Source organism: Hippichthys cyanospilos, chromosome 8, assembly GCF_059441005.1.
Source record: "Hippichthys cyanospilos isolate Australia breed blue-spotted pipefish chromosome 8, RoL_Hcya_1.0, whole genome shotgun sequence".
Classification (NCBI taxonomy): Eukaryota; Metazoa; Chordata; class Actinopteri; order Syngnathiformes; family Syngnathidae; genus Hippichthys; species Hippichthys cyanospilos.
Window position 1 is genome coordinate 6,695,001 of NC_142376.1, and position 19,649 is coordinate 6,714,649.

The 19,649-nt window shown below is 42.1% G+C and overlaps 1 protein-coding gene across 2 annotated transcripts in view; it reads left to right on the forward strand.

Annotated features, from left to right (window-relative positions):
- meis1b (Meis homeobox 1 b) overlaps window positions 1-19,649 on the forward strand; it is a 114,964-nt gene that overhangs the window by 44,979 nt on the left and 50,336 nt on the right. For both annotated transcript variants that reach the window (XM_088421015.1, XM_088421014.1), the window contains exon 8: window positions 16,524-16,669. In XM_088421015.1, coding sequence (XP_088277141.1) covers window positions 16,524-16,669 — 146 coding nt within the window. The remainder of the gene's footprint in view (window positions 1-16,523; window positions 16,670-19,649) is intronic.

The following is a 19,649-nucleotide window of genomic DNA, read 5'->3' on the forward strand; positions in this document are numbered from 1 at the left end:
AAAATAATTAAAATCCTCGAATTTCAGCTTCTCAAAAGTAATTTTGTGAAATTTATTTGATTTTTGTGTTTAATCACTGAACCAGTGAATGAATCAGTAAAAAAAAAATTTGGTGAGTAAAACATCCATCCTTCTTGTGTAATATTGCTTCGTTGTCTTTTCATCACTGAACAATAGAAAATGAACGACAATTGGTAAATCTTCCAAATGACAAAAAAAGTCTTATAAAACACTTTAATGCGTAATAAAGTTGATTCTATAAACATTAAATAGTGTCAGCCCTAAAACAGAGTCCTGCTCTATCCATGTCTGATTTACTAACTATTGGAACTACATTTGTTGTGGTACCTCGAGGCATGTTTTATTTAGCAACTCCAGAAAATCGATCCTGTAGCATCATCTCTTATTTCTGGCTCGACTGCATCAATAATGACAAAGCATATCCAAATAAAACTGAACAAAATAAAGGAATACAGTTTTTTAAAGAAGTCACTTAAGCACCATTGAGCAAGACGTTGATTCATGTTCTAATTAATTTGCTCTTAATTTGAAGAAAAGAAAAATATACAGTTCCCGTCACAACATTAAAAAAGAAGTAAATCATATGATACTCTTTTAAAATCTCCCATAGTTACAAGTGGGCACTTCAGGGGGCTACTTAGAACTCCATTTCAGAACCGCTATTTTATGGGACTCTCTATTAAGATTTCACATATATATAGTACAGTAGTTTGCATTTCAACCATAAGTTGTCTTACAACTGAACACTTTTCGATGATGCTAATTTGTGTGTTCTTTTGGTGCGGGACCTTCCTCAGGAACATTTCAAGGTTTTTGGAACTTAAGTTAAACATGCCGCTATAAAGGAAATTTAATATTCCATTATACTTAGATCAAATCTTACACAGAAAACCTCCTTATTGGTCTTTGTAGTTTACATGATTGTTTGAATACGTTCTAACATTCAAGGAACTTTTTGCTTTGGTACTGACAGGAACTGGAACCAAAAAGCTTCCAGTCAGATCAGTTTAGAAAGGAAAACTCCACCACAAAGGTACCAGGACCTCTTGAAAATACTTTGGCTACCAGCAGGGTCTTGTAAATTTTTCACAATAGACCCGTGGTCCAAAAATGGTCCTTGGAAAGTTTTTATCAGTTTCCCTAAAAATGCTTTCTAAGATGCGCCTAAAAAAAGTGGGTTCATCTTTGGCTCAAAGAGGAATTTTCCAAAAGTGGTGATAGTAGCATAGCGGCATTTCCCTTTCATCCGCTATCGCTTCCAGCTGCAAGGTAACATTCCCACCCTCTGTGCCTCCACCCCCCCCCCCCCCCCCCCCCCATCTGTAATCTCCCGCAACTTACTTGATATTCCCACTTGTAAATGTGAGCCTGCAGTGGAATAGAGATGAGCACTCTCTCTCTTTCTCTCTCTCTCCCGGCATTATTCTCTCACATGCTCGCCCTCAAATTGAAATAATTCAATTTATGGACACAGTTCCAGACCTCCCCGGCTAAGACCATTATGCACGGACTCCCCCCGCCCAGCCGCCCCTCTTCTCTTTTCCCAACAAAAGAACGGGAGAATTTACCAGCGGGCTCTCCAAAACGACACCCACGCAAAGCCAATTTCATGCCAGCCCAGAAGACCCGCAAGAGGCGCCATTTTAGCCCCCCCCCCCCACCCCCGTTTTCCCGCAGGATTGTTTTTATCATCCGATGTGGGTCGATAGCGCTTTGAATTTATTCTCATGGATTATTTTATCACCTCGCTCTGCCACGGCAAGGTTTCCTGCGATGATGTCGGAGGTTTGATCCCCTCAATAATCACCTGATGTTTTCTGCTCACTCAAGACAAACCTGACACCTAAAAGGTGGAAAGAGGGCGCCTGCTCTCAGAGGAATTTAACAGGATAGTCATCCAAAAGGGCACAAATGTAAGGTATCTTTTCCTTCCCAAAATGGAGACCTTAATTGGCCTTAAAAATTACACTTGAGCTTTGAATCTGCTATTCAGGTGAATCAAAAATGCAGTTAAGGCTGTAGCTATCAAGAATTATTGGGATTTGGATATCCATCAGATAATTAAAATGTGGCCTTTTTTTTGCGTGGCAAAAAACAATTATAAACATAAAAGGCAAACAGTTTTTTATCTACATTTTTTTCGCCTAAATTTAGAGTACTCGCAGCACACTGCTTTCCATTTTACAAACATTAGATTGGGGAAAAATCTCCCTCCATAAATGTTGGTCTAAAAGACACATTTGTCAGCTTAAACAGCGCATTTTCGTCAGCATGATCTGTTGAAAGTGATCAGTAGGAACGGCAACTGTGTCAGGCTCGTCGTTGCTTCCTTCTACTGCGCCAGTATATATGGAGCACTCCTGCGCTGCCAACTAGCAGATAATTTATGCTAGATGCACCCGAGACAGCAGTAAACTCTGACAACAGGTACCATATGTCAATGCCAGTACAATCAACTTGTTTGTTTGTTCCCTGAATTTCCGAACAATTTGTATTGCGAGTCGGGACTGTCACGTAGAGCATTAACAATTTTTGCTGTGGTTGGCTTGGCAGATTTTTTTTCTGATGTCGAGACTAATAAGCGGGTAAAATCCCTCTCATTTTTATAATTTATTTAACCTTGAGGACTCATTTCAGCCCTGTTATTGCATTTAAAATACCAGACTCTGACGAAGCGGTTTAGAATTATAGTAAAATATATTTTATGTGACAACATAGTGGTTCAATAATGAATCTGATAGTTTTCAGTGCAATTTCAGTACAATTACCCAAAAACTACCAGATCCGTGGCGCTAATGGCAAAATCTTACCAGCAGGACCGAAGCTTGACCTGAGGCTGACCCTCGACAAACATACACCCCCCATTCCCACACCCTCACCATCACCCTCCTCACCTTCCATTACCTCCCCTAAGGCCTGCCCCCCTTCCCTTTTACTCCCTTTGACATGGATAGCAGCTTTCGGGCTTTAAGTGGGAGATAAAGACTTGGGTGAGTTGCGTGTTTAGAGGAAAGCCAGGGCCAGATAACAAATACCTGTAGGTAAACACACAGGAGGGTGGTTGTAGGAGGGTGTCTTGGGGGTCTTGTTTTGTTTGTGTGTTTGCAAAGCAACACGAGGCAGGCCACTTGTGGCTCGTGGTATACACATTAGGACGTAACTCGATCATCTGCCGCGAGTCAGTGAAACTCTAAGAGATAAGAGATGCTCACCTGCGATAACCTCCTGACACAAACATATACACTCACACATGACACACATATACACGCACAGGGGTCATACTATTATAGGAAGTCACCCCGCTGCCTCCAGGAAGTGACCCTACTCGGCCATTCGGGGGTCATATCACTCGCTCCGCGTGCAGGAAGTTGGCCCATAAAAAGCACCCTCGCTTCCTTTTCCTTGGTGAGGCCGCGTATGAGGGGCTTCTTTTGATACCAAAACTGGATTTCAACAGTAAAGGTTTTGAGTCCATTCCTACGTCAGGAGCTCCAGCAGATCTTGAATGATACGTTTCGCTTCAGTAAATACCCTAAAAAAAAATTGTCAGACACTGCTTCAAAGGGCCCTAAAAGCACTACCTCCAAAGTAGGGTCTTCTTTTGACCCTGTAACTCAATATCGGCAGGAAATACAAACACAATGGTCCTTGAAAATGTCCTGCTTCGTTTTTCCCACTTAGGAGTTTTGCAACGTTTAGATTTTGGTACTTGAAGCTCTTGGAATCCAAAAGCCTCAATCAGATATGTCTACGGATGAAAATTCCACCGTAAGTTACCAGCACAAAATTGCTACCCTCACCTAGCTATAAATTTAGACAATAGCGTACATGGTCGAAACACGTGAGAGTCATTCATAGCTGCCTACTTCCTGTGGTTTAAATTCCACCTTGAGTTTCTGAAACTTAGTACCGAACGGCTCCAATGAATCCTGAAAACTCGTATCCAAAGTATTCTGGACTGCCAACTAAAGGTCTGCAAGCCTTCCTTCATCTCTTTCTTCTAGCCTTATTAACTACACCACAACTTCATTTAGACAAACGTACTGTTGTTCAAGCTAACATTAGTTCCCAAAATTCCTTTACATGACGCCGCAGTGTCGTTTGCCGCCCACCCGAAGGGTCATATCACTCAGTCCACACGCAGGAAGTTCGCCCGTAAAACCCCATCTCACTTCCTGTTTCTCAGCGAGTTCCTTATCTCGTATGCATGGGGAGACTTGATAGGACTACAAATCCCCCCTCGCTTCCCGCCGCATCCTGGACTCGTCAAGGACGTGCTGACAGCATGGAGGAAGTTGAGACGTTATATTTAATCCTCGTACCGCAGCCCAAATGTAAATGAAACAACAAGTGAGGCAGCTTAGCAGGTCCGACCTGTTTATCAGTGGCGCTTCCCACACTTAAACCTCCTATCACCACTTAGTCATAACTTGCTTCCTGCACAATAGAAATAACCAGAAGGACCAGAAATAATTAAAAAAAAGTACCTGGCGTTAGCTGGCACGTGCACGTATAATGTAAGCGTTGTAATGAATGCGATGGCTCCTATTGTCAGGTAACTTGTAAAAGAGAAATAAACAGAGCGATGACAAATGAGCCACCGAGTCCAAACCCGGAAGGACAAATCTGGGCCAAGTCTGGCTCCGTTCTAGACGCGGTGTGAAGATTTACCGATGACATGTGCCTTCTCACGTTTAACTCGCTCCCCCTCACAATGGTTTGGCTGCCTCTTAGATGGCTTTTGACACCTCCGAGCTTCAGAGCAAAGAGTGGTAGATGGAGAGGGGAGGGAGTCAAATGGAAAGGGGTGGGGGGGGAGGGGCGGTAGGGGTGGGAGGCCATACAAAAGCCAAGAGCACTTAGTGGCACAATGGCACGGTGGCGGGCCTTTTTTTTTCCCCAAAAGTCAGCTGACAAAGTCTTTGAATGCGGACGCGGGACAAAGATGGAGACCCTTCGGGCTCAAACCAAAATAAAGGGGGAAAACCGACCCGTTCTTCCCCAGATTCGAATTAGTCAAGCGGGCACTAGAGAAAGAGCAGAAAATGAATCACGTGGCTCAAACAGTCAAGGACACAGACTTTTCACCCTTCTGATAGTTTAGGTGGCGTCTATCTGCCAAGGGAATGTTGCGCAATCACGACTGATAAAGCAGGATTTAGCTCCCCCACTCACCTATTTGATAGATAATATCTGCTCGGGCTAATAATGGCACTTCCATTGACATTATGCAGACTTGTGCCTCTCAAATGGGGGTACTTGAAGGCACTACAGGGGGTATGTGAGATTTTAACACATGTTGGTATCAGCAAATCAAATGGAATCATTTTTTTATGTTGTGTTATAGTGATGCCCTTTCAAAACATTGTATACGTTTATTTTGGCGAATTTTATACTCATACATTTTCAATGTTGTCTCAATTTTCAGACGAATAAAAAAAAAAAAAAAAAACTTGATACGATCTGTCTTTTAAAATTGCTCACTAAAATACACTTAGAGATATCACGACAAATATAGTTCCAAATGTGTGCTCTGTTTTCTTTTTGGTTTTCTTTTCCCATTCGAGGTCATTATTTGGCACTTGGCTGGAAAAAAAAAAAAAATCACTGGTGATAGAACAGTAAAAAAAGGCTGAGAACCACTGAAACTGATCACAGACAGCCTCACAGCAATAGTATTCATTATACTCTAGTACAGTGTGGATGCTCTGTTTCTTTATTTTGCTTGTGGGTTATTTCAAGTCCTTCTATTTATTTCTGATGTACACATCGGCCACTATCAGAGTAATACAAAGGCAAGAGAGGGTTAAAAAAAAATCAATAGCTACACAGGAAAAGTGCTCGACATGAAAGGGTGAACTCATCACCCGACAATTCCATCTTAGCTTGTACCGTCGGCCCCTTTCTCCCGGAAGTGGGAATAAAAGCCAGGGACTGTGTTTACGTGTGTAGCCGTGTGTGTTTATGTGTGTGTTTGTGCGTGTGTGTCATAGGTTTAATGTCGTGTCGCTGGCCGGCGCCCGGGGCCGTTTTGCGGCGTGTCAAGGCAGGCCCCTGGTGATGACCCTTTACGGTGGGGGAAAATGGCACCGAGAGAGCAGTCACATTTACGCTGACATTTTTTGCCGTCACCTATGGCGATGTCAACAGGACCCCCTCCCACTCACAACCTTCCCCCCTTAGACACACACACACACAAGAGACACGCGCTTTTCATTGTCACAGACATGACTACAGTCATACATTTAATAATGCTTAAATCTAAAATTCCTTAACTGTCATTATGCCGTCACAATATACAGAAATAGCGTTGACCTACATTCGGTGATAACACACACGAGCACGCACACACACGTCGCGCTGACCTTTAGCTACAAGCATAAAAGCATTCCGCTGCCTCCCGTTCATTTTCTTTCCCGTCTATTGAAGAGCTGCGCTTTATGTTGAAGGGAGTACGTTTTGCAGGGTCTCCGTGTGAAATGCGATGAAAGGGATACTTTTTCATCTCTCGTTACTTATCGGACGAGTGTTCTAAATTTAAAGGAGTCGTTGAATTAGCTATGCTAGGGTGACATTTAGGGCTGTAGCTATAGCAACTTTTGGTTCTCGGATTTTTGCATTGGCATTTTGTATGAAACAAAGTGATGTTAAAACAGCAGTCGTGATTTTTTGCTGGCTAAAACAACACGTTTTTAAGTATAACTGCTTTGTTCAAAAGTGATCAGTAGGAACGGCAACTGTATCAGTTGTCATATACTGTATATATTAAACTGCCTTTTGAGGAGTAACTTGACGTCTCTCGCAAACCTATATGGAGCAGTAGAATACTGCTAGCCGCTCATGCTATTAGCACCTAGTACAGTTGCTAGCCACTAACTTTGCAACTATCGCTAAACAGGTGCCATAAAATATAATGTCAGTGTAATTACATCTTTTTTTCAGTTTTAATGAGCATAATTAGCAAACAAACTCAGGATAACAAAGTGTTGCTGATGTCAGTGATGAGTCAAGTCAGCTGTTACGCTCTGACATGCTGCCAGGTTATACTTCAGAATAAAAGTTTACCAGGGCCCTGTTTTTCACACGTTATTTTGGATGAAGAGGTTTATTTTGAAGTTAGCGTTAGTGCCGCGTTTTTGTCATGCATAGCGAGAACACTCGTTGCTGTGATGAGCTTGACTTGTTTCTGACATCATGCGCTAAAAAAACTGTTACATGTCAAAGACACGGTTACAGAAACGGTTACGTTATAACCAGTGCTGTTCCAATTGACTTGCTACAGATTGTGATTAGCCAATCAGGATTGGTGACCAATCAAGTCAGCCGCTAACTGGCGTCAATCAAAAACTACAGAAAATCTACACTTGCTAACCACAACGACATGCTTTTTATGTGACTCAGCAACGAAAGTGAATTTGACCCCATTGCACTTTTTTTTGTTGTTGACATTATGACTCCATCTTTTCTGTTTTGTTTTTACGTTCCGCTAAGTGAAATCTACCCTGGCAGAGGGATGCGATCTGACCGCATAGCAATCCCAAAATAGTGGCGTGGCTCTCTTGCGCAGGCAGGAAGGGAAAGTCTAGACGGGCCTCGCCGTGCTGCGCCGCCGTCTTGTTTTGTCCACAGCGCATGTCATTACGCGTCCAACGCTGCGCAGTCGGGGAGGATTTCTTTCCCCTCTATCCGCGGAATGAAAAAAAAAGTGGTCTCGGAGAGTGTTTTGGAATACTTTGAGTAGCCATTTTTGGAACGTCGCCCCACGGAACATCCCGTGAAGGGGGGGAAAAAAAAAAAGCAGGGGCGTTTTTTCGGGGGGTGCCGTAAAAGGAGAGATGCTTTTGAAAGTGTGCCCCCGCTTTGGAATCTCCCAGGAATTCCAGCATGTTCAGAATATTTGGGAGATGGGAGGGTCCCCGTGTACCCCCCCTCCCTCCCCCACCCACCCACCCACCCACTTTAGAGCTTATGAATGGCCTGAATACAATAAGCGCCACTTTTTTTTTTTTTTCGAGTCCAATGCCCGCCCCCTTTTTCTTATGAGCCTCGCATAGCCCAGTGAGGATTGCTGGGAATGCAGTTTGTCTTAGGAGAAGGTTTTTTGTTATTTCTTTCTATTCACTTTGCGTTTATATTAAAAAAAAAAAAAAAAACGTCATTTTCGGCTCCTGGTCTTAAATTTTGATCAAAAGAAGTTTAACTGCAATGGATTGATTGTAATTCAACAGTAACACTTCACCTAATGTTGATTGAACTCCAGTCACGCCAACGAGTGGTCATGAATCCCCAAAAGAATTCATTTTTTTTTAAATTTCTTTTTATTTAGTTCTAGCAGGGTTATTTTCAGATTCGGGCCACTTCAACACATGGTCCTAAATCACATAAAGGATGTGTATTTTGCAGCACAACCAGGAAGTAGGACTGTCACTATCGAATACTTTTGAGATCGATTAGTCTATTGATTATTTTATCGATTAATTGAATATTCAGATTGAGTTTTATTTTGCTATAAAGTGCATTATGACATTTTTTCATTTAGATTTCATTGACCAATTATCAACAACCGAACAAAAAGTAAGCCATATTATACACGGGTGATTAATATCGTATCCGCCAGTTTGGTCAAATGTCTTATATTAATCGGATGAATTTCACAAAGGATGATAGGAATCTGAATAATTGATGAGAGGCTGGAATTTGAGGATTATTTGAAGTTAAACGATCTCAACGATCACTCCATTATCAAAATGTCAGTCGGTTTGATCGTCGATTAGATGTCATTGAATTTTCACAACTGTAATCTGAAGTGATTGGAAATGATCTTGTCTGCGTCAACAGGATTTCAGCAGCTTCAACTTGTGGTTTTGAATCAAAAAAATGGATGATGACTTTGTAGTGCAACCTCAAGGAATATTGTCGAATTCGGTTTTTGGAATTTGTTCCACCTCGATGCAGCCCTAAATTACAAGTGTAGCCATTTTGCAATACAAACTGAACTGTGTAAGGACCTAAGAACCTTCAATTGTTACTTTTTTAAAAAAATTCAGTCAATATCTGGAGTTTTGTGATTCTAAATCACAAAAAGGCCCCTTTTTTTTTTTTTTGCAATAAAACCTGGATTTACACATTTTTTTTTCCACTGTAGCACCAAAATGAAACATTTAACATGTTTTTTGTTTTTTTTTTGCAATACAACCTGGATTTACACTTTTTTTTCCACTGTAGCGCCAAAATGAAACATTTAACATGGTTTTTTTTTTTTTTTTTTGCAATACAACCTGGATTTACACTTTTTTTTCCACTGTAGTGCCAAAATGAAACATTTAATGTATTCTTTAATGTCTCTTGTCCATTGAAGTTCAACAACAGGTTCATTTAAAGATTGGTGTTTTGCAATGCAACAACAAGCTACACAGTTTGACAAATAATATTGTGTTGATGCGATCTTCCATCGCCGCCAGCCCGATTTGACCCACTTCAGCACGTGGCCCTAAATCACGTAAAGCGCAATATGATTCGTTTAAAACGGAAACGATCTTCCGCAGACACGTACTATGGACGTCGACGGGATTTCGTCCGTTTGGACGCCGGGTTTTTATATCCGATCTTTTCCAGATTTTATTCCGTGTGGCTGCCAAGAAAAAGTCACACAGGAGCGGAAAGCAAATCCGAGCTGGTTTTGATTTTCCCCGCCGCGTGAATGTTGCCTCTGTGAGCGGCACCTGGATTTCAGCTGGTTTTCTCACCTGCTAGACAAGAGCGCAGCGCGGTTCATGCGTGGAACACGATAGCGAGGCCCCCAGGCCCGGGTCTCGCCCGGCCCGGGTCTCGCCCGCCGTCATGTGAGACGCTCGGCTCGTGAAACTCCAAAAAGAACCGACCGGGGCCAACCGGAGGCCGGCTCGCCGGAGGTCATTTGACAACGTCGAACTGAACCTTCACGTGACATCACCTCAAAGCGCTTCTCCTTCTAAAATCAAATCTGACGCAAACGTCTCCCGAAGAAGCGTTTAGCCATCTGTAAAACCATCCCCGTGCTCATGACATCTGGCACAAAGCTAATATTCATCACTCTTGGCGATCTTGACACCATGGAGGAAACAAATAGATGTATTAGAAAGCTTAAATGTCATAATTCTCCCACGCGTCGCCCCAAGCAAGACGGCGCGGTTTTCGCACATGACCGAGTGGCAGAACTTGGCGGACGTTCTTTTTTTTTTTTTTTTCCAGGCGGCGGAAAAACGTCCGACACCTCCGACGTGGCGCGATGCGAGCCACGGCTCATAATCAGATCATAAGAGATTAGCCTAGATAGCGCTCGATAATGTCAGCATTCGCCTTGAGACCTAACACAAAAGAGCCGGAGTGTCGTTGGCTGTCTTGACAGCGCCGTTTTGTTAAACGCTTCACACTCGACGTGTTTAAAATTGTCGTGGAATATGGTGTGTGTGGTTACAAGATAAATTATATGGATTAGACATTTTTGCCGCTGCGGAATTAATATTTTCATTACGTCAAGGCGTGGGGATCAGAAATCCCGGCAAAATTGAAGATTTGCAGCGTGCCGTCAATAGGATGAAAATTTGTTGAAAAATATCACCATTTGTGGATGTTAGCTCCATTTTTTGTTTAGGAAACTAGCAGAAATTTGTTGTGTTTTTCAGCTTTGTCATTTAACATGCAGTTTCCGAGGTTTTTGGGTTGTCCTTTGCTGTTTGCGATATTATCACACAGAAGAGGAAAGGTCAGTAGTTTGTGAAATGTAGTCTACTGCACGATACTTGGATTTTTTTTAAATTTGAGAATCAACAAAAACACCACACATTATAGAAAAATAATGCTAATATTTAAACTGTTGAAAGAAAACCAAGCATTTTTTCATGAAAACTGATAAACTTGCACTAAAAACAGAATGTTAAAAAATGAAAAACTAAATGTTTTGCTCCATTGCACAAAAAAAATACTTTATATTATTTACTCTTCTTTTCAAAATGTGTTCAAACATCCACACTTATTTCTCCAACCAAAGTAATGTGAATAAAGCAGGAATTAAAAACAAAAACCACCATAGCCAAATGAGCTCGGGGCTAATGCTAACGATGCTAGTGTAAACGCATAGCCAAACGCAGCCGAGGCTAACCTAGTTTTTACGTCATTATCTGTTTGCTCCCAGTGTGTGTGTATATATATCCGTATATAAATGTGTATGTGTGTGTAGAATGTGCATGTGTGTGTGTACTCGGCGTGTGAGGCGACTGATAAAATATTCTTTCCCTTGGTTGGCCCCGGGGCTTTTCAATTGCCCCTGGCTCCTTCCAGTCACTGGCCTGCTCCTTAATTGCCACACTCACGCACACACACACACACACACGGACATTACCGCCGTGCTTGGAAACACACATGCATAAAGAAAAGGCCGCACGCACACAGACCAATGCACATCCATGCATGCATGCATGTTGCACACACACACACACACACACGCACAAATCCGCAGCCAGCATCCAGCCTTGCACCCCCATGGCCAAGCGCCACCCTTCATTGATTCGGCCCTTCTTCAACCTCATCTTCCCTTTCCTTCGTGGTTGTTGTCATGTCTTGGATGCTGTGAGTGTGTTAAGGGCCTTTTGGTGCAAGCACGGCCATCTTGAATGTGGTCACTTGAAGCTTGGTGCTGTAGTGATGGCGCAATCTGCTCAGTGTATGCACGCACTGTAACTCTCACTGTTAGGTTGTGCGCTTGTGATGGATTAGTGGAACAAACAAAATGTCTTCAAACTTGAATTTGGAGCCCTAACTCTGGCTTAAATAACACTGGCCCTATTTTCAAAATGTAATTTCGGCCGATAACCCTAATTTGAAACCATAACATTCATTTGAAACCCTAATCGTGGATTACAATTCTAATTTGAAACCCTAACAGTTGTTTGAACCCCTACCCTCAAATGATAACCCTAGTGAGAAACCCTAGACCCTTCTGAAACTCTTAATTTGCCTTCAAATCCTTATTGTCAAATATTACCAAATCCCAACACTTTGATACTCTTAATTTCAAACCCTCGCTGTGGCTTGAAGCCCTACTTTCACACCATAACCGGAAACCTACATTTTGTCTCTATTTTGAAACCGTAAACTTGGCTTGACTTACACTTTCAAAAACTCATTGCTTGAAAACCCAACTACTACTTGAAAGCCTATCTGTCTTGAAACCCAATTTTACACCCTAAACCTGGCCTGAAGCCCTGCTTTCAAATTTCAATCATAACCTAAAAACCAAACTCTCTCTTAAAACCTCATTTTTAAAACCCAAACACTGGGTTAAAAAAACAATTCAAAACCCTTTCTCTGTCTTAAAACACAATTTGAAACGCGTTCTTTTTCTTGAAGCCCTAATACGTTTGTTATTTTAATAGGGTATAATGTGATATTTATTTAACTTTTCTAGTAAATCTGTTTTTCATGCCTTTTGTGAGGGAACGCTTCCTCAACACGTCGAGCACCTTCCCCCCGCCTCCTCGTCCGCTTCCTCTTCCAGAAGCAGCCGCCACTCTTCCCCTAGCAGAAATTAGCCCCAGACCTGGCCGAGGTGATTGGTATCAAATTGCGGCGAGAATGGAAATGCCGATAAAATTGACGCCGCTTCCTCCGTGGTCTGCCTGCTAGGTAACCGTATGCATAAGCCTCGCCGAAACCAAAACCGTAGGCATAAGCGTAACTGCGGCGTGCCAGCAAAGTCAGGAAGAAGGCATTGAGTTTCAACACAAAAGTGGAATTAAGTTTGTAAATACATCTTTTCTTTCTAGACTACCCTTTCAAATCTGTTTTTTAAAACATAATGTCAAATCTTGAATCTGGCTTAAAACCTGACCCTTTTTTGCTGAATTGACTTGAGCCTGAAATGCTAATTTGAAGTCCTCAAATTTGTTTGAAACCTTAATTTGAAACTATAACAATCTCTCTTGAAACGCTAATGTAAAACCTCTAATGCGGTTTGAAACCAATTTAGAAACTTGAACCTGGTGTCAAAACCCTGGTTTGAATTCTAAACTTACAGCAGGCATATTAGTTTAAAACTTCAATATGAAACCATTTTGTATGAAACCCTAGAATGGCTTGAAACCTTGACGAAAAAATCCCAACCCTGCCTTGAAACCTAAACTTTCCAACCTAAATTGAGCTCACCACTCTTGATTTGAGACTCTAGTTTGAAACCCTAACCCTTGCTTCAAACCTGACCTTTAAACCCTAACCCTGATTTCAGATCTGAAATTGAAAACCCGAAAGCCGAAACTTCAATTGAATACTATAACTCTTGTTCAAAACCTTAAACTAATCGTAACTGTCTCGAAACCTGATCTGAAACCCTAACCCTGTCTTTGAAACTCTAGCCTTAGCTTTGAACCCCTATTAGCCATATTTTGGGATTTTGTTAGTTTGGAAGCGCGGTGTTTGTATGACATAGGAGAAGGAAGCAAAAAAATAAGGCAAGCATGTTTGCCATACTTCTCATGAGTCCCTCCCTGGTTTTCTTCCCTCCCTCCCTCCCTCCCTCGCTCGCTCACTCGCTCGCTCGCTGGCGACGGCGAGCCAGTGAGCATTTGCTTCTGTTTTCCCAACTCGCACGGGACGAGCCCCTGGGTTTGTTATTGTAGGCTTTGCTGAACATGAGCTGGTCTTTACAGCGGATTCAGAGCATTTGCTTCCAATGAAAATCAGCTCTTGGATTACAAACGCCTCGGCTGCACGGGCGGACCCGCCCGTACGCACACACGCACTGCGCCCGGCCACCGAACAAAAGCTTTATTTTGAAAGAATGTAACGTTTGTAACATTTTCATATGCTCTTCTTTTGGCCATTTGAGGACAGCATATCTTATCACAAACAAGCCTAGTTTTATAGCAAACATGGACCGTTATCGGTGTCGGTTTTTGCTACATGTCTCCAGACTCTCTTTTGCATTCTAGGAATTGTAGTTTTGCTTTATAGGTTCTATAAATAGAGGTTTGCGAGATTTGGTGGTTCCCGGGGTCTGTTTTATGTCTTAAAATAAACCAGGACTAAATTTAAGCGGTATTTGGAGATTCCACCTAAATGTTTCTGGAAAACCTGAAAGCAGCTGCCTGTCAGGGTCTGTAGATTCTGATCATTTACCCTTGAAGAAAATTAAAAAATTAACTGACTGTGATCCTCCTAAAGTTCCTACTTCTGGAGTAAAACTTCTTTGATTGCCATGCAACCTTAGAGGTACTTGTAGGTACTGCATCTAAAAGGTTCCAGTCTGATATGTTCTGTCATCCAAAGTCTGCTTCGAGGGTTACTGGACTTCTTTTAAGTACTAAGCCTCCCATGGGGATCTTCAGACAGTATTGCCAAACAGATGCTTATCCAAGATTTCCTAGTTCCAGGATCATTGTCCTGTGGTTATAATGCAAACTAAATAATTAGTTTTTGGGTCTGAATTTTGATCATTCCAAATCAATTTTGAATTTTTTTTCTGGTAGCGATGGTACAAATTTGACAAGACCAGGTTAATATAATGAAATTTAGACAGACAGTCGTGCAGTCCAAATGCATATCGTTGCATATTGCATACTGTAAATTGTTGTGGGTTACCTGCTTTACGAGTTCCAGGAAATTCTCGCTACTTGCAGTTCATGCCGGTGCCCGTCAACGAATGAATTACGAATGAACTGAGTTTTAGGAAAACCTCCAAACAGGCAGTGGGCATTCAAGATGGTGCTGCACTCGCCGTGGACACGCGACCTAAATTTTACTTCTCGGTATTAGTAGTTCTTGCAACTACAATTTCCAATTCTATCTAAATTTAGACTCTGCACTGCAAACTAAGAACAATCCTTCAAAACTTGCCATTTCCTCTGCTTGACATGCCTCACGGGTACAACTTAGACCAGTTCTCAAATCTACAACTAAATTCAGAGACATGTTCTTGCAGTCCAAACACGTGATCTTCTGAAATTCTTAGTTCTCAGGTATGGTTCCTGCTGTTCAAGTACTCGGTACTTGGAGTTTTTGGAACTAGAAGGTTTCAATCAGATATATTCCGAGGTGAAGAGCTTGGCCTCTGGCAGGGAAAATTTCCCAGAACGAAATTTGGAGAGATAGTAGCTCACAGTAGTCCACCAAATGTTGCTCTTCCTTGTAGTGGAAACACACCTTCAGCTGAAACCCTTGGCTCCACGCCCTCCACGGTCCAGCCATCTTCCGGCGCATATGTGCATTATTAATGTTTGCACCTGTGTCCGCGGAACCTTGTTTTTTCGCGGCGACTTCATTAAATAGCTCTCCATATGTGTGCATATGCATCTCGGGGTTGCAAGAGCTGGCAGTGAGGAACCAGGCACGCTCGCTATCCTAATGGCGTCTATAATTTAGCTGCCCCGCAGGCGCGCTTTCAGGAATTCTTTTGCCCGAGGTAATAGGGAGCAAAGGCCCCGGGTTTTAGGCCGCTGATTATTCCGCTGATGGCGGCGGGCGTGGAAAAAAGTCATCTCCAGCCGGATTAGCGCCAACATCCCCATTAATTATCAATGTGCTCGGGGTTTAGCGAGGTGTCGCTCCGGCGCCGCTGGATGCCGAGCGAGCTTTAGAAGTGCTTTGTGCGTAATCAATAAATAACCGCAGCCAATTCTCGGCGCGCTTTTTATTTGTGTCCCCCCCCCCCCCCCCCCCACCCTTGGCACTCGCAGCTCAACTCAGTCGCTTGTTTACCGCTACTCGTGTTTCTTTGATGAAAGTCACCTGCCGTCTTATTATGAATACTGATAGGAACAATTAGACGCATACGGAGCGTTAACTGTAATTGGTGAGAGGTGCGCGTGGATGTGTAGGTATGGTATAGGCATAAATACATAGGAAAAAGCCTTTGAAAGCTCCCGCCCTTTTTTTTAAGCCGGTTTCCCCCTCAGGTGAGGTGCACTGGTCTTATTATAGCGCCTTATCGAAGCCCTACAGGTTGCCGTAAGCAGCCGTGACGCCATTGTTATGAAAAGCAGCTAGCTCTGTTAGCGCCTTTTTTTTTTTTTATGCGCTACCTTTTATTTGGCAACCTCCCCTTTTGTACCTCCTTGTTACTGTTTTCTAGCGTGAGTCAAATGGTGGAATAACTACCCCCCCCCTCACCCTTCTCCACATGCAGGATAATAAAGACTAAATCTCTCTGTCAGTTTCAATTCTGCGCGGGCCAGGACGGCTGAGTGGGGAAATGCGACCTTCCAAGTCCTTTGTGCTCGGATGCGAGCTGTGTTTTGACTGTGGGGGTGATGAAAGGGAGGATATTTATAAAAGTATTAAAAATGAATGCATTTATGATGCGCTATTCACTTTGGGCTATTGTTGCGTTTGCGTACAAAGCACCGCCGCCACCACCTCGAACCGCCAGGGAATTCCTCGCTATTTTATCGGTCTTTGAGGCGGTTGACGTCAACAAATGGCACATCTAATCTCTTTGGTTCTATTTTTTATTTTATTTTTTTTGTTTACAGGCGACGGCCTGGACAACAGTGTGGCCTCGCCGAGCACAGGCGACGACGACGACCCGGATAAGGAGAAAAAGCGCAACAAGAAGAGGGGCATCTTCCCAAAGGTGGCCACCAACATCATGCGGGCGTGGCTCTTCCAACACCTAACGGTGAGTTTGGATTCAGAAAAATTCTCAGCTCCCACCATTGCATTCATTCGTTTAGGTAGTTTTCTCCGTGAATTTTGTTTCTCTTTGCATTATAAATATAAAACGGTTTCTGCTCGGGTTTAAAATGTTTTTCCACTGACTCGTTCGACATGTATTATTCCTGCGTCTGTGATTTGGGTTTCTCAAAACACACAATATAAAATACAAGGATTTTTAAAAGAGTTTCATTCACGCAGACGGCAAGTGTCACGCCCTTTCTCTTTCTCCAGAATGCTATAAAATTTGAATAATTTGAGTTCATCCCTTTTATGAAGTTTGGATGTTTAAGAGAAACACTGAGATTTTAAAATAATTCCATTCACCTTCTCGGTTAGTTTTGCTCCTTTGTCTGTGACTTTTCCTGACTCCGCATTTATAAAAATCCTACCACATCGACGTTAATTGATTTATTTTTTTGGGACGTTTACTTCTGCGTCTGAAACTTTGGTTTCTCAATTTTCCCCTAATATACAGTACGTAAAACACTTCCCATTGGGAGTTTGGAATCATTTAATTGACCAAGTTTTGCTATGTTCTCTGAGAATTTGTTTTCCTCTGAACTTAGAAAACACTAGAATGTATCTAAATGATTCTTTAAAATGATTTATTTCCCTGTGTAGACATGTTGTACAGCTGATACTGTGGTTTTGTCCTGAAACCATTTTTCTCCAAATGGGGTTTCTCGGAGTTTTGGAGTTCAAAAATGTGTAGAAAAAAAGTGAAATGAGACCAAACGTGGCTTTTTCGCACGTTGTGTCTCTGTACAACGAACAAAAATAGCACAAAAACAAATATCAAAAATATTCACCATTCTCTTGGCCCATACCCAATAGAACACATCCTGATGAGGCATTCAAACAATTAAATTCATTCAGTTGGCATATACTACTTCTCTCTCTATGACTTGGGTTCTTTCTGCGCTAACGGGGGTGGTTATTTTGAATAGAAACAGCTGTTTTCTTAAATTTGGGGCGATAATTTTGTAATAGACGCCTTTACTTTGAAATATATAATATACAGTGGGCTCCCAGTTTACGAGATTAATCCATTCCCCGGCTGGGATCCTAATGCGAATTCGCCGTATGGCGGGCAACCCGAACCTATGTCAGTTAGCTAATGCATGTAAAACCTCAGGTAAAAACATCAAATTGTATATACATGTTAAAAAGTGGTATCAAAATAGGATAGTAAGTGCTACTTGTATTAATATAGATGTATACAATTAAATAACATAACAAATAAAACATGTTTAAAGGATTTTTTTTACCTTTGAGTGACGTGATGAGGTTCTTATGGCCATATTCGCTAGTGAGGTTAGCCGAGGCTAGGCTAGCTTAGCCTTCTTCGTATTTCTTGATTATCTCCAGTTTCTTTTCCATATAAATCATCTTTTTACTTCTCTCTTTAATATTACTAGCAATTTTGGGACCCATGGTTAACCAATTCAAGTTTGAATTAAGTACTAAAATGCAGCCATCTTTGTCACCCCGTCTGCCGACCAATAGCAGACCAGCATTGTTGTGACGTAAGCAGTGGCGCATGTAGTGATGTATTAGCGCGTTGCCCTTTGTACACACATTTGCCCCTAGTAGACACGTCCGCCATGTTTGAGAAGAGTTGTTGTTTTTTTATGTCGTACGGCGAAAAAAAATGGCGTAAAAACAGGACCAAAAAAAAGGTGAAAGAAACGTAAGGCAGGGACGCGGTAAACCTGGGGTCCACTGTATTAAAGTTCGGTCCTCGGTTGCTCTTAGCATCGCATTTCGTGTGAAAACACCTCAACGCGACCGCAGCCACTTTGGTTTTTAGCACGGCAAACAACACATCAATGATCGCCGGATCACAGCCCCTCTTCGTTCTTCTTCGTCGACTGTCACGCTGTCTCAAATAAACGCACGCTTGTTTTGTCATCCGCTGGGAGCGAGGCACGCCCCCGGGCTAGCATCTCGTGGCGGCGCTTTGACGTAGCGCTCATGAAAAACAAATATGTAATTCTTATAGAGTAACGCGGAAGGGTGAGATTGTGATTTTCCTCGGCGCCGATAGCGGCTGCAGCGGCAGCGGACCACAAGATCACACCAGGGCACTTCCTCACTCGCTGAGGCTTTGATGGAGTTCATCTTTACACTTGAACTCATCCAACCCAAAATGTCACACCAACACTGCGGGCGCCATTCATTCCCTCAGTATACAAGGCTAGATTTGCACTCCGGATCTAAATAATAAAAATAAAATGCAATTAGGGGGGGATGGAAACAAGTTAACTCATTCACTCTCATTGACTGTTAGATATCAGCTGAGTTGGCGGTGAATCACTGACGCAGTCACTCACAAAACGTTTTCATACATTTTTTTTTTCAATAACAGACATTCAATCACAATCTCTCTCTCTCTCTCTCTTTCTCTCTCCCTCCCCCCTTCCAATGTTCTTTAAACACGTTAAACTGCATTAAAATGTATTTTTAATTCATTTTTTTACATTTCTTTGACTTTTAAATCACTTGCAAACTTTCAAGATGCACCGCTAATACTGAAATCCAAACTTTTTTGTAGTTTCCTGAAACGTTTTAGTTTTGGAGATATAATCCCGCCATACAACATTAATCCTTCCCAGATTTGGGATTGTGAATCTTTGTATGGCGGGCAATAGAAACCTATGCTAATTAGCTAATGCGTGTAAAACCACAGGTAAAAACATCCAAATTTTATATACATATTAAAAAATATTAGCAAAATAGTATAGAAAGTACTACTTATAAATAATATTCGTGTATATAATTAAATAACCCCATAAATAAAAATATGTTGAGGAAAAATGAAATGTTATTTATCTTTAGAGTGTCGTGATTTAAGCTAGTTACGGCCATATTCCCTAGCGAAGCTAAAGATGCGTGTCTTCGTATTTCTTGATCATCTCCAGCTTGGTTTCCATAGTAATCAT